General features: G+C 43.1%; 1 protein-coding gene across 1 annotated transcript in view; it reads right to left on the reverse strand.

The window, feature by feature from the left end:
- Nucleotides 1–8,880: 8,880 nt before the first annotated feature.
- The window catches only part of PRDM15 (PR/SET domain 15), a 33,092-nt gene continuing 27,952 nt past the window's right edge, over nucleotides 8,881–14,020 (reverse strand). The window contains exons 21-24 of the mRNA XM_009282997.2: nucleotides 13,696–13,871; nucleotides 12,435–12,515; nucleotides 11,843–12,055; nucleotides 8,881–11,337 (exon numbers count right to left, since the gene is read on the reverse strand). Of these exons, the coding sequence (XP_009281272.1) occupies nucleotides 10,861–11,337; nucleotides 11,843–12,055; nucleotides 12,435–12,515; nucleotides 13,696–13,871 (947 nt within the window). The 3' untranslated portion in view covers nucleotides 8,881–10,860. The remainder of the gene's footprint in view (nucleotides 11,338–11,842; nucleotides 12,056–12,434; nucleotides 12,516–13,695; nucleotides 13,872–14,020) is intronic.

Raw genomic sequence — 14,020 nt, forward strand, 5'->3', positions numbered from 1 at the left:
TTCCTAGGCTAGGAATAATCTCCCAAACTGCAATGTAATCTGTGTGACAGATGAGACATAAACGACCTGCTGTTTCCAAGGGGTGCTGTAGGTATTCTTCTAAGTGTTCCACAATATGATTACAAAATTCCTCCGTGCATTTCCCTACAAAGCAGCATTCTTTCCATTCGCATGGCAATATCAATTCAGCGTTCTTAAATTTGCTTCCAGGGGCCATTGCCTAAAATTTTTAGGAGTACAGAGAAGTTCTAGTTATCATATTACATTTCTGTAAATTTCTTTTGTAAAAATAGCAGTTCAGATTACAGGCTCCTAGATGACAAGAACGTTTCTTTTTTGTTTGGGTTTTTTTGTTTGTTTTTTTTTTTTTTTATTATTACTGGATACATTATTTTAAGAATCTAAGGCCATATTTTGCAAACATTTACACCTTGCCAGAAGCCACAAGTTGTAACATTTTCATTACAACCACACAGTAAGTCCTACAATCACCATCCCAAACATCTGCTGAGGATGCCTTCATTGTAATTTAACTCTACAGCAGTACTGTAAAACCTCTTTCCACATAGAAAGCCAAAGTAACCATTACCAAGAGTGCAATTCCACAGTCACTTTAGCCTGACATCAGTGTGGGCTCCCACTGAACAGGGCTGATTCCATGCACCCCTTCTTGTTCTTCTCAAGATCCAGCTCCGGAATTGGCACAGCCGGCCACTAAACTGGTGAGAAAACTGATCCAGCTGAAAGCTAATTCTTGGGGGGAATGATAGACAGAGGGCCGAATCAGTTTTCTGCTCAACTGGATGCATGTTTGTATCAGTATGAAGGAAGCAACAGGAATATAAATGAAGGAGAAATAGTTCCACCGTTTTTTCATGACGCTGAACAGATGTAACGGCAGCAAACTTTATTAAAAACTACTGGCCCTTTCTCAGTGGTTTTCCACCCCCCTACTCTTCCCTGTGTTACTAGCTTCAAAGATCTGCCAGTTCAGCTGCTCAGAGGACCACTCCCTAACTTGCATTATTCCCAGCAATCTGAATTAGTTTTAAGAGTTTAAATAGCTTCCAAGCAGATCAGCTGATGGATCTCAATCAGCAGCAGACTTTGGAAGGAGGATGGTAACAAGCAGCTGGGAGGAGGTTCTTCATTTTCTCATCAACACATACAGAGCTGGAAGACAAACTCTGTCCCATAGCCTAAAGCATCAGTATGAAAGTCTGACTGTGTCTTCCCTGATGCGCTTACTGACCCTATTGATTAGAAGTCAGGCACTGACATAATACCAGATTAAAAAAAAAATAGCATGCAAGTGGAAAAGCACGCAGGAATCAGTATGCCAACGCAATGGCGTTAAGCAGACACCGTCAACATAACTGGCAGTATTTTTGTACTTCCGGCTACTAAAAATGCCAATGTGGAAGCATTCCCCCACTGGCAAGTTAATTACCAGAAAACTTCTCAGAGAACTGATCATCTTACATTGCAAGTGGGACTCCTCTTACATTGTAACAGTTTAATCTAAACTGCTACAACCAACCCTTTCATTTCACCAATGCCTCATCTTACTGACCCGAAGCAGAAAACGCTGGCATCCCCAAAGGCACACTGAAAGGTAAGAAGACTGCCGTTTATGCTACACATTTAATAATCCATTGCCAAGTACTTTATTAAAGTTATTCCAGACACACTATTAATACTACTGGAACAAAATATTTCAAGTTATAATTATTCTAATTGACGAATGCCGGTATCCACAATACCCTAACAAGCAGGCTAGACTAGAGGCAAAAACGACCAGAGAGAAAACTCTGGGAGCGACCTCGAAATCCTCCCGTCCATCACGACACGGACCCTCACCGCCTCCCCCTTCCCCCCGCCGTCTCCACACCCCACCTCAGCCGCCTACAGACCCCCCGCTATCCCTACACCCCCACCTCAGCCGCCCTTAGCTGCTTTCGGCTGGGGGGCGGGCGGGAGAGAAAGCAAGCCCTCCCCGGGCAGAGGGGGCTCTCCACACGCCTGACCAACGGCACTAACGGACCCCAGGGAGGGGGACGGGGGACGCTGCAGAGCGGGACGGGCAAGAACGCGCACCTGCGCCAGCCGCAGGGGTGCGCATGCGCAGAAGCCGAACCCAACGGGGGAAAGCTGCGCCCCCCCCTCACAGCGCGGCGCGAGCGGGCGCGCTCGGGTCGCCGCCGTCCTTCTCCTCCAAGCGAAGGCGGAGCGGTGGCCGAGCCAGGCCGTGGGTTGCCCACCGCGGTGGAAGCCCATGGCTTTGCCTGAAACCGGAGTCAGTGTGCGGCCCGCCGGCCGTTTACGGTCGCGGCGGTGATCTGTCCCCCGCCGCGCTGTGCGGAGGCAGCCTCAGAGGTTTATTCCCCCATTTTAAACCCTCCCCCATCAAGACGTTCCCCAAACCCGAGGGGTGCCCCGCGTGTGGCCGGGCGGTGGCCGGGGCGGGGCGGCGCAGCCAGGGCCGCGCACCTGCCTGGTGCGGGCGGCTGGGTGTGCGGGGACGTGCCTTCACTGGACCCGATCCATTTCGCTTCCTTTGTGATGCAGGGTAACGAGTCCCCGCAGCTCACGAAGGCCTCGGAGGCGGACGGTGGCATGTCCCGCGGGCCCCCATTTCTGGTGCCGGAGCCAAGGCTGAACTGCCAGCTCACGGGCAGGGATGGGGGAGCTGCTGGTGGGAGGCGAATGTCCAGAGGAGAAGGGAAGCAGGCAACGGGCCGCAAAGGCATTTACGGTGGTTAAAACGCATCTTCCTATGACTGCTGTTGTAGCTACCACTGAGCAATCCCACTCACCACCGCCCGCCCTCTAACTCTCCCATTTATAGTGCTGTTAGTTTAGACTAAACCCCACCGTTTTCAATATCCGTCGCACCAAACACAGGCACCCTTAAAGGTAAGAGTGTATTAGCTGGCAATGCACGCTATTGAGAGCTGAGTCTTTGTAGCCAAGTGTAGGAGACCACACACATTCAGTTACTGCTTCCAGACTCCGCTAAGTGTCCCGTGCAACCAGAATTTGTGATTTCTTGCAAGCATTAATTGATTACAGCAAGTTCTCACTCTTCTTGAATTACTTCTTAAACTACTCTTCATTTTGATAAAATGCTTACACTTAATTTCTAGACATTTTTTAAAGTAGGTAGACTCAGAAATACTGGCTATACTGCAAGAAGACAAAGCAAATTAAGAAGGAAATGTGTATGCTGTATAATTAGAATGACAGCTATCCCTTTACTAACTAGAAATGCTCCCAGGGGTGACTGGATTACTTTAAAGCAACAGCAGTAAATAGAGCACTCTTTTCCAAGACTTTTCTGCCAGGAACACCTCGTATCTCTATTCAATCCACTTCTTTCTTAAATAACCACACAAGTATATCATGCCTGGAGGAAAACTTAGTGCGTGTTGGGATTTGCATGTATTTCATGGGAAAAAAAGTAGTGGAAAAGGGAGGAGTGTGAATGAGAAGTACGTGCATTTGCCTTCAGGACAAAGTTTCTCATTTTTCTCTGTGATTACGCAATCTAAGCTCTTCTTTTGCATCTTTAAAAATGGTGCTTTGACATTGATTCCACTGTCTCTTCAGTAAAAATCTTCTGTTTGCATCAGCACGGACTTCACAGGAAGGCAATAAAGCAACTATTCTTTACTTTTTAAGATACCCCCCACACACACACACAAAAGAACCTGCTCCTGCCCAAATACCCCCAACCTATGTACCCATATTTACTTTGAAAACCAATCCTGAATTCTATAGAACTAGGGCCCTTGGGCACAAGCGCCATCTGTACATCAGTCAGACAAAGGTATTTACTCCTTTGAAAGCTCAGACTAGGGTCTTAGCACGGGCATGGGTGTGCGGAGAAGCCCCACACACACAAAAGAACCTGCTCCTGCCCAAATACCCCCAACCTATGTACCCATATTTACTTTGAAAACCAATCCTGAATTCTATAGAACTAGGGCCCTTGGGCACAAGCGCCATCTGTACATCAGTCAGACAAAGGTATTTACTCCTTTGAAAGCTCAGACTAGGGTCTTAGCACGGGCATGGGTGTGCGGAGAAGGGAAGAGGAGCTCACACATGCAGACGACTTGTTTTTTACCTACCTACAACACAGCCAGTGTAACAGATTGAGCGTCATCTCCCTCGCCTTGGCGCAGCAAGGAACTGGGGTCAGAGCTTCCCCACCCTTTCCTTTAATGACCCGATTTGATTTTTTTGTTTTGTTTTTTAATTGTAAAACACCCCTCTCTATTCCAGTGTCATCCCCTCGATGGCACTCCTGTGTCCACCGTGCATGCCGATATCACGTATGCAACAGAGCAGGTCTATTCTGTGCGTGAGAAAGGACAGTCACTCTTGAGAAAACGCTGCCCACAACCTTGCTTTCGCTCTTCCCAAAAGTGATGAAATGTGGACCTGCTTCATTCTCTTATCGTTTGAGCATCTTACCCTTTGGTTTCTGCATGTTGCTGCATATAACACACCGAGTGTGTTTTACGTTTGAATTTAATTTATGGTAAACTGAACACACACTAACACTTTCCCCTATACAAGTAACAGAATATAGAAAAAAGCACCTGAACGCAACAGTCACTAATATTTAGTTAACAGCACTGCATCCACCACAACTTACCATACCGTTTGCTACAGCAGGCTAAGTATGTGTTCTCCCAGCTTTTTTTTTTAGCTGCACTTCCCATGTATTTCATTGCCTCAGCTCTCAGGTCCCTCTCTCTCCCCAGTTTTGAATCTGTTTCTTGACGTTCACTACAGGTGAGAGGTACAAGTCTCAGAGACGCTCACATTCCTGTGAGCTCTGTGAAAACAGCCAGCTGTGTCGGGAAGAGATACTGAAATGGGCACATGGCTTGAGGGGAAGGCTGGCAGAACTCGGCTGGTATCTGCTCTCATTAACAGCACCCAGCGCATCAACCCCTACACGAGTAGTTCTGGCGAATGAGCCAGAACATGTCCCGTCTCCTTCCTTGAGCTAGTGTCACGGCAAGGACCCCAGACTCACGTGGGTAGGAGAAGGGCAGAAATCTGTAGAAAATTAGTATCATTAGTTTCTCCTAATTTTAACTCCTCATTCTGCCACTACTACACTTCTTTTTTTGTAGCCATTTAAATTTTTGCTACATTTACTGATCACCTTAAAAACTTTTTGGAATCCAAATCTATAAGCAAGCAGAAAAATAAAGGAAAGCACTCAACTGATAGCAAAAAGACATTAGAACTTAAAAGCTTTGCTTTAGATGAAATAAATCCCTAAACGAAGTAATTTTAATTGCTTTTGACATCAGCTGCTCTAACAGCCATTGCAACTAATAACCAGCTTTTCAAAAGTGTTAGCAACTAACCAGGCACTGTAACTGGTCCAAACAGCTCATGGATAAGGCAGAAAGAAAATAGCATTACACAACAAACGTCGATGAAATCCTGACTCTAGGGGCGAGACTGAAGTCTCCTGGACAAGTCTCACCTTCCCTGCCACGCTCAAAGCATACCCTCTCTGCCCCTTTCAGCTCAGCTGTTGGGAATTTACGTTTAGCAACAGTGAGCTTGGACTCTCTAGAAAAGCGATCCAACGTGTCGGCCACTGTCAGGCTGTACTGCAGGGGCTCTCTATGCTGAATTCCAGTCTGAACTGAACTGTGCGCTTTGTAGCTGGCTGCAGTACCCATGCAGAACAGCACTTTAGCACCCAGGAGGGAAAATAAATCCAGAACAGCTTTCTCAAAGCATTTTAGGGCAAGAAACGTATTTCCCAACCGTGGTTACACTGTATGGTGAAGTACCTGTGGCTTTTTACAGTGTTCCAACATTTTTAGTTAAGAAAATGTAATGGTTTCTTGCCATATACAGCGCGAATATCATAGTAGCATCTCAGTACTGAGGAAAATCACCTCTAAGATGAGTTGATGACAAACACGATGGAAATACTTTTTTCCTTTCTGCTGTTGCCACCGTGACACTGTGGGTTTGCTATAGGGCAAAAGCGCTTATGTGAAAACAAACCTTGGTAACTAATCTCCCAGATGCGAGTCACTTGGCTGCACACTGTCTCCGAGACTACTTCAAGCAGAGCTTTGCTGTGCATCGTGGTGTGGATCAGCATATCCTCCTCTGGTATGTTTCCTTCTCCCTTTACACCAGATGAGGCCAACACACAACCGCCGTGAAAAGGCATGCCGAAAACACAAACGGTTAAAGATTTTCCAACAGGTATGCTTATATCAATAATAAATGTAAGGCCAAAAGTAATTAGAAGGGGTGACGTTATTATTACTTTAAATAGCACCAAGGAAATCTCGTTACTGAACAAGAATTCACAAAGCAATACTAACAAAGCTATTTACCCTGTCCACTTTCACGTAGTGCCTATCGGTTTTATATGATTGTCATTTGGACGTATGGTATTTTTTTCCCATTCCTAGTTTTCAAGATGAGAAATTCAGGCATCTTTATGTATGCAGAACACCAGCAAATCACTCTGACAAACTGCCAGAAAATCCAGTTCTAGAAATAAATTAATTCAACTGTTTCCTGGCTGTTAACTTCAAACAATTTCTGGAACAATAAAAAGGGACAGAAACATAGCTGGTTAGACCGATAGGAGACTGACTGGTAGGTTTCTGCAAAAATACTCACTTTTCATACTGACACATCTAAAAAGAAAACTTTAATTTTAGAGAGCGTAATAGCACTTGATACAGTAGGTTTTCCTGAGAGAACTCACCACAGACCATAGCCAAGAAAGATTCAATCATCTCCTCTGCTTTCTGTTATTACCCAGTAACAAGCTATAGAATAAATGTTTTAGAACGCTACCCCATGTTTCTGTATATTGTGGGATGTACAAAGTTCTACGAGATGATGATTTTGAAGCTTGCTTTTGAAGCAAGTCTATGTGATTTGAAGAAAAAAACGTTTGATGCATTAATTAAGGAACAGGAAAGAATAACACTGGTAGAGAAAGGGTTCTGTACCTTGATGCTCCTTTACTTCAGAGCCCATGTGCCACAGACAGCATTCAATTAAATAATAGTCTTAGCAATAAACAATGACAATACACAGAACACTACACAACATCACTCCTTTGGCTCAAAGTAATTCCAGTTTGTTACTGAACAGTTGTTACGCAAAATCTCCAACACATGGCTGAAAACAATAACCGTCACCTCCTATAGCTGAAAAGGCTAGTAACAAATTGGCAAAAGAAACTTAGATTGCACATCCCTTACGTGGTTTTCTCTCTTGTGCAGTTCGAAACAGCATCGGTATAACTTTGGTATTCACCTGAAAAAGGCTTAGTTGGGAGAGCAGCTGGCAGTCACTACTTGTCCAAGGTAAGCTCTGTCTGAAAAGGCATCAATTTCCAACGTCCCCAAGCAAAATAATTTGTTTGAAACAAACCCAAACAAAATAATTTGATTTGAAATTTTTCATGTTGCAGCACACCCAAGATACAGTTGTGTTCTCATAGGGATGTTAGTAACAGTAGTAATAACAAAATCACGCTGAAAGATGATGAGGTACCATAGCAATGGTTGCAGGGAAAGTCAAGATCATTTCTAAAAGGAGTGCTCTGGGAAGATCAGCTTTTAGAGAACTTTCTATTGCCTGGCCTAGTCAAAGCCCTTCCAGTGGTTGTATTTTTCCCTCCTGAAGCGGAATATTGTTTAAGATAATTTTTACAGTAAGAACAATCATCCACTGGAACAACCTCCTCAGGGACATGGTAGAGTCCCTGTCACTGGAGGTTTTAAAGATGCGATTGGACAGGGTGCTAAATAATCTTATCAGGCTCCCTTTAAGGTTGGACCAGGTGATCTTTCGAGGCCCCTTCCAACCTGGGCCGTTCTACGATTCTGTGATTTTGGAGATACTGAGAGACTGAAGAGAGACATTTCTTTTCTATGTGACCACCAACATGCAAGCATTTATTGTGTGACCATTCCTTTTTAAATCAGCTAGAATCGATCATTATCAGAAAGGTAAGATGCTAACTTGCCTGGATGGAATTACGCAGGCCAGTTAGCGTGAGAGGGATGCTCAGCAGCGTAAGAGTGCAGAATACCAGAGGATCGTGTTAGGATAAAGAGGTGTTGTGAAGTCGGAGAGGTCTCTGTAACGGTTGATTACCTCCATATGCAATTCTTACCAAATAGGCAATTACATGTTAAAATGGCTGAGGATGATTCAGTGCATCATGAATGCTACTATCAGTAGTATTAACATAGAGCAGATGTACTCACTCTGCAGCTAAGGCAAAAAACCTCTTCTTCCCCACTTAAAAGCTTAATCACCATTTACATACGTCTAAACAAAACCCTGATCTTCTAGAAGCTCTATATGCAGCACTGTGACGCTCCGTGTGCGTGTGTGTATATATATATGGATTTTTTTAGATGTTAGTCATCTTTTATTTACCATAACAACTTGACCTAGGACCTCTACATTTGCTTTCCTTCCCTTTTTTTTCCTTCTCCAAAGTACCCTGCCAAGAGGTAACGTGCTTTTGCCAATTAGGCACCAAACACACATGGGGGGGGGGAAGTTTCAAGTACTTTCAAATACATAAACAACATATTTAATAAATAAAACCTAACTTCGTCTTGACCAGTGGGTTTGGTGTGAAGGGGAAGCATTTGTGGACAGGACAGCTGAGGAGAAACTTAACTGGCTCAGGCCAGTGGTGAAATAATCCAGGTGATAGAGCAGCATAAAACTGTACTGCCCAGGATATTGGGAGGCTAATAAAATTACAGGATCTCATGGTATTGTGTGAAAAGGATCTGGGGAAGACAGAAGGGGCTAGAGAATGAAAAATTCTCTTTCCCACACCCCTAAAAGGTATTTTCTCTTTCTGATGCACATCTTTGTCCCATCAAATATAGGTCCCTCCCATGTGGACATTTTATAGGCTTGTTGACATTTACAGAAAAGTAGTTCTGCTCCTCTGACACACAAAATCTGTCACCAGAAACCCCTTTCCTACACATGTCCTGTTGCAACTAAGCTTTACACAGAGCCTAGCATAGTGAGCCTCTGGACACTGCTATGGCACCAAGAAAACCATCAGAGGTTAATTTTAATATCCAGACATTTATACTTTGGAAGAATTTGTGGTAGAGATTATAAGGCATCCTTTAGGGGACAAGTAGTCCATGTTAATACAGACTTTCAAAGCTGAAGTCACTCCTACTCATATTTTTGCTAATACATAGAACATTTTCATAAATACGATAGGCACAGACAGGATTTTTACAACCATCAATCTATCTTCACTGTCAAACACAGCAGCTGCTTTATCCTCAGCAAAAACCTTCAGCACGGTTCTGTGGCTCAGTCTTCTGCCCCAAAGGACCTTGTTCTTCAGCCATAGCTGGAAGGACAGATTTGCTGTTCAGGATTCCAGGCAGCAACATTTTTTTTTTAGTTTATTCCTTTTTGATATCAGCTGCTTTTTCTCTGTGGGAAAGATACTATCTTCTTGACGTGCAAAAGTCCAGACTGCACATCAATGTATGGAGAATGGAATGGAAGTGTAGTATCAGCAATTGTGTATTTGACCCAACCCACTATTTATATCCCCAGTAGTCATGCAAACCTTGCCCATTATACACTAGGGCATACTGCCTCCATGTGGCAGAATATGCTTCAGACATTCTTTTTTCTTGCATTTCACACACTCTTGTGTGGCTATGAATTTTGGAAATGGTTTTGGAAACAGAAGGAGTAGAATCCATACATTATTTCTGTGAGAAAGGGCAATACGGGGATGAAAAAATTAATGTATCATATTGATAACAGTGTTTTTCACACAAATACCAGGAACACACAGTAAAGTACAAAGGCGCTCTCTCTCTCTCTCTGTGTGTGTGTGTGTATATATATATAAAAAGAATGTTTTCTCAAATGTTTATTACACGATGAAAGAAGACTAATTGAAAAAAATTCACATCCTGAACTTCATCAAAGGGGACCGATTGCTCTTCAGGCCTATTAGCTAAAAGCAAGATTGAAAGAGCAGTTTTGAAAAATTACATAAAACTGTATCACATTCTTTTTTCAGTTCATAACTGGTTTGATTCAAACTTGACTAGAAGACCATAAAAGTTGCTTTAGCATTAGACCAGCTATCTGATTCAAGTAGCACTAACACTGTGTTATGGGTATAGGGTTTCTCCCATGACTAAAATGGAAATACTGTGTGAAATTGGTGTATTTTCTTCCACACCGCACTCATCCCCACCCCAAAGTCCCAACCTCCACCTACTTTACCAATGTTGTTAGATACAAGACCTAAAGAAGATAAAAAACAAGACGATTATTGTTTTGCCCATTTGCGTCTTTACATTTCAGTCTCTACCAGCTGACCACAAGTGCATTCCACCTCACCATGAACAAGGTCTTCATATGTAATTTCCAGACTGGAAAAAAGTGACATGGTATGGCTGAAAGGGTTTTGTAAATCACCAGTGCCGTAATATTTAGGATTTCCCTGCTTTGGTTAAGATGTATTATGATGCTCCTGTCAAATCTCAATCTTACTGCACAAAATACACAGTGCAAGGGGGTGCTAAATTTACGGTCAAATTTTTTTCCTTTTTCTTTTTTTTAAGACAGTGCAAGGTCTAGAGACAGCGTGACAATCTCAAGGTTAGGGTGTTGCAGGGTGCTATGCCAATTTTAGCTTACATTTCATTGTATAAACATTTTCCCATCTGTTTGGTCTCCAGCAAACAATCCTATTGGAAATTTTCCAAACGTCTCTGTGTTCTTGTCTCTAAGTACTGTCCATGTCAAAACTTTTCAACGTATAAATTAGTAGCTATACATCTGTTGTTGTTGCTCTGTTTGAACCTGTTGCTGTCCTGACTGCTGTTGCGTTGGCTGTGCCTGGGGCTGCAAGACATCAGTCTGCGGCACTGACCTCCATGTCAGAGGATGCTGTTCCGTTATCTGGTTCCCTAGAGGAGCAATGGAGTTCACCAAGGTGGTCAGGTTTATAAAGTGGGCCACAGACTGAGGATTGGCTGCCTCTGGCTGCGGCTGGATCTGAATGTCATTTTGGCGGTTGTGCAGCATGGCGGAACCACTGACGGTGTCAAACGTCACGGTGAGAATTGAGTTGTCCAGCTGTAACTGGCGTTCAGGTGCAGTCAGATGGCCCACAGCCACTGGCTGGAGGTTTGTGAACTGGGTTCCAGCTGCCGTCGTAATGGGGGTAACAGTGATATTTGTCAGCCCGACAGAACTGGAAGGGGCTGTGACATTTGGGTCACCAAGGGTCACCACCACCTGAGGAAGAGCAGAAAGGTAACCTCAACCTTATATCTTGCAGCCGACTACCAAATATCAAGCATCAAGAAAGATCACCTGAGTTCTGATGGGCTCACATGTTGCTACTGCCAGCAAGAGAAGTCATACACACAGAGGGGAACACAGAAAGCTTGGAATATAACAACTTCCCCATCTAGAAATAAGAAGGTAATGGGAAGGAGGCATAGGCAACATTCAAAACAAGCAGCCGAAGTAACTTTCACACTTTTAGTCACAGCTTCAGCCTGTTAGTGGTATCTGGCAAACAAGGAGACGGTAACACCAAAGGAAATGAAAACAAACATGAGGAGCTTACTGGTCCAACTCCTTGGTTTTTTAAAGACTCTATTCGTCTTCCTATTACCACAGTTTATCAAACTAGCTCTAAATGTTCCGATCACTCTTTTGGTTTGCTATTAGGAAAAAAGAAGGGTTATCTCTCTAAGCAATGCCTGCTACTCATCACCCTGCTACTGGAGCTCACCTGCTGGATGCTCTGCACAGCTGAATTAGTCTCATCTCCAACATTCCCTGTGAATTCACCTTCCTTCTCTGTGTATTCACTGAAGGCAGGGTCCTCAGGCACTTGAGCTTCCTCCTCCTCACCTGACTTTTGTTTTCGTTTCTGGCCACGTTTAGGAGCTTTCATATGCTGCTTCCCTTCTGGTAATTCTCCCTGTTCCAAGGCTAATTCCGGCTGGAGCAACACATTTCCAAACAAAACATCAAGTCATTTTGCTTAGTGAGGTTCCAAGTAAGAGACTATGACCTGAAGCTGGTTTACTGTCAATTCTCAAGTGAAGACACAAACTTTAGCAAAAACCTGATTTCAGAGAATCAGACCTCACCCTGTAATTACCTCCATTTTACCAGCACCCACGTTATACAACAAAACAGATCAACAGCTTGCATCTGCTTATACATGTTAAGCTGGGCCTGACTCTCTAAAAAAGCACATTCCTTGCCCATCAGCCTACGCCCAGCCATCTTATGTACCAAAAAAGTGACGTCCCCACCTCACCCTCGAGTAGGCCTGGAACCTAGCTGCCACCAGAATTCTGCAACGACCAATTTACCTGAACAATCCCAATTGAGGAGGCATCAATGGTAGTCGTCTCTGGCAGCTGCTCTAAATCATCAATCCTTACCGAAAGAATCTGTAGACAAAGAGGTGTCAGGTGGTGAACTACAGCAGCGCATACCACAGTCAAACAATACAGCATTGCCCTAATAAATCCTGTCACAAAGCAAAAAAGATGTAATCTAACATTTTACACATATCATTTAATACAAGGGATTTAACCATGGCTTTTTTTTAAATAACCTTTTGGCATATAACCTTTTCCTTCTCGCTGAACACCAGCAAAGTTTAAAGACAACAATAGAAGAATATGTTTATTTTCATATTCTAGACAGAACACAACCCACTGGGAAGTGAGGAATTCCATAGAAAACAAACAACGTGAAAAAAATACTATTATTTTAGCATTTCTATTTATAAACCTATCGACTGTGTCCTACTCCATTATTTTCAGCTGAATCTATACATCTCAGCTTATCAAAGAACAGAGACAAATTGCCCTCTGGATTGCAGATATGTAGCTGCATTTTTAATCCAAAAATCAATAAACAAAGCTTTTTGTTGACTTCCTTCCCAGTCATCATGATAAAAAAATGTTCACGGCAATGCAATACTAATGATAAATTGGTAGTAAAAAAAAAAAAAAAGCCTCAAAGGAAACGGACAAGCCTTAGTCAACCTAACCAAGAAATGCTGAGGAGAAACGCAATAGCTATTCAGAAATTTAGAACACAGAAAAAGCCCCATTGGGGTCAGACAAAACATCCCTCTAATCCAGATTGTCTGCAGTCAGCATTCATCTTTAATACTAAGAATAATTTTGTATCATCAGCAGATGCTGCCATCACCTCTCTATTCACCACTTCTTTCAGATCACTTCTGAATACAGAGAACACAATGGGGAAAAAAGAATCAATTATACTCACTAATGGATGAAGACAAAACATGAAAAAAATATACATTTAAGATGAGGCAGAAAAAGAAAAGGGATTTAAATAATCAGAAGAACTTCATTTTTAGTGACTGACAATCAGATATGTTTACTACTGAAACATAACACAATGAAAAGGCTGATTCAGCTAAGTGCACACTTGACACTACCTAAAATTGGCCCCAAAAGAGCAGAAAAAAGAGAGAGGAAAAAAAAAAAGTAATTCCTTTCAGGTCACTGAAGGCCATAAACTTTCTTTACCAAAAAAAGAAGTAAAACAAATGCAAACAAACCACCCCACAATCTACCTGCCAAACTAACTCACCTCTGGATGTTTACGCCTCATATGTCGACTCATGGACGCTCTGGTAGAAACCTTTGTCCCACACAGCTGACAGCTCTGGGCTTCTACCTTATCATGAGTGAGCTGGATGTGCTTCTGTAGCATGTAATCAGTGACATATTTCTTATCACAGACTGAACATGTCCACTGTTTTCCTACTGGTGGCAGACGGAAGGAAACGCTGTTAGCAACAGCCCCCAAAGATGAGTATTGTATTGTCAGCATCTCAACAAGAGGAACAATTTTATGCTGGTAACATGATGTGTAACACTAGTTCCAAGACTGGCAAGTCTAAAGCAAGCCTAGC

The sequence above is a fragment of the Aptenodytes forsteri genome, unplaced genomic scaffold (genome assembly GCF_000699145.1).
Source record: "Aptenodytes forsteri isolate BGI_AS27 unplaced genomic scaffold, ASM69914v1 Scaffold2, whole genome shotgun sequence".
Lineage (NCBI taxonomy): Eukaryota > Metazoa > Chordata > Aves > Sphenisciformes > Spheniscidae > Aptenodytes > Aptenodytes forsteri.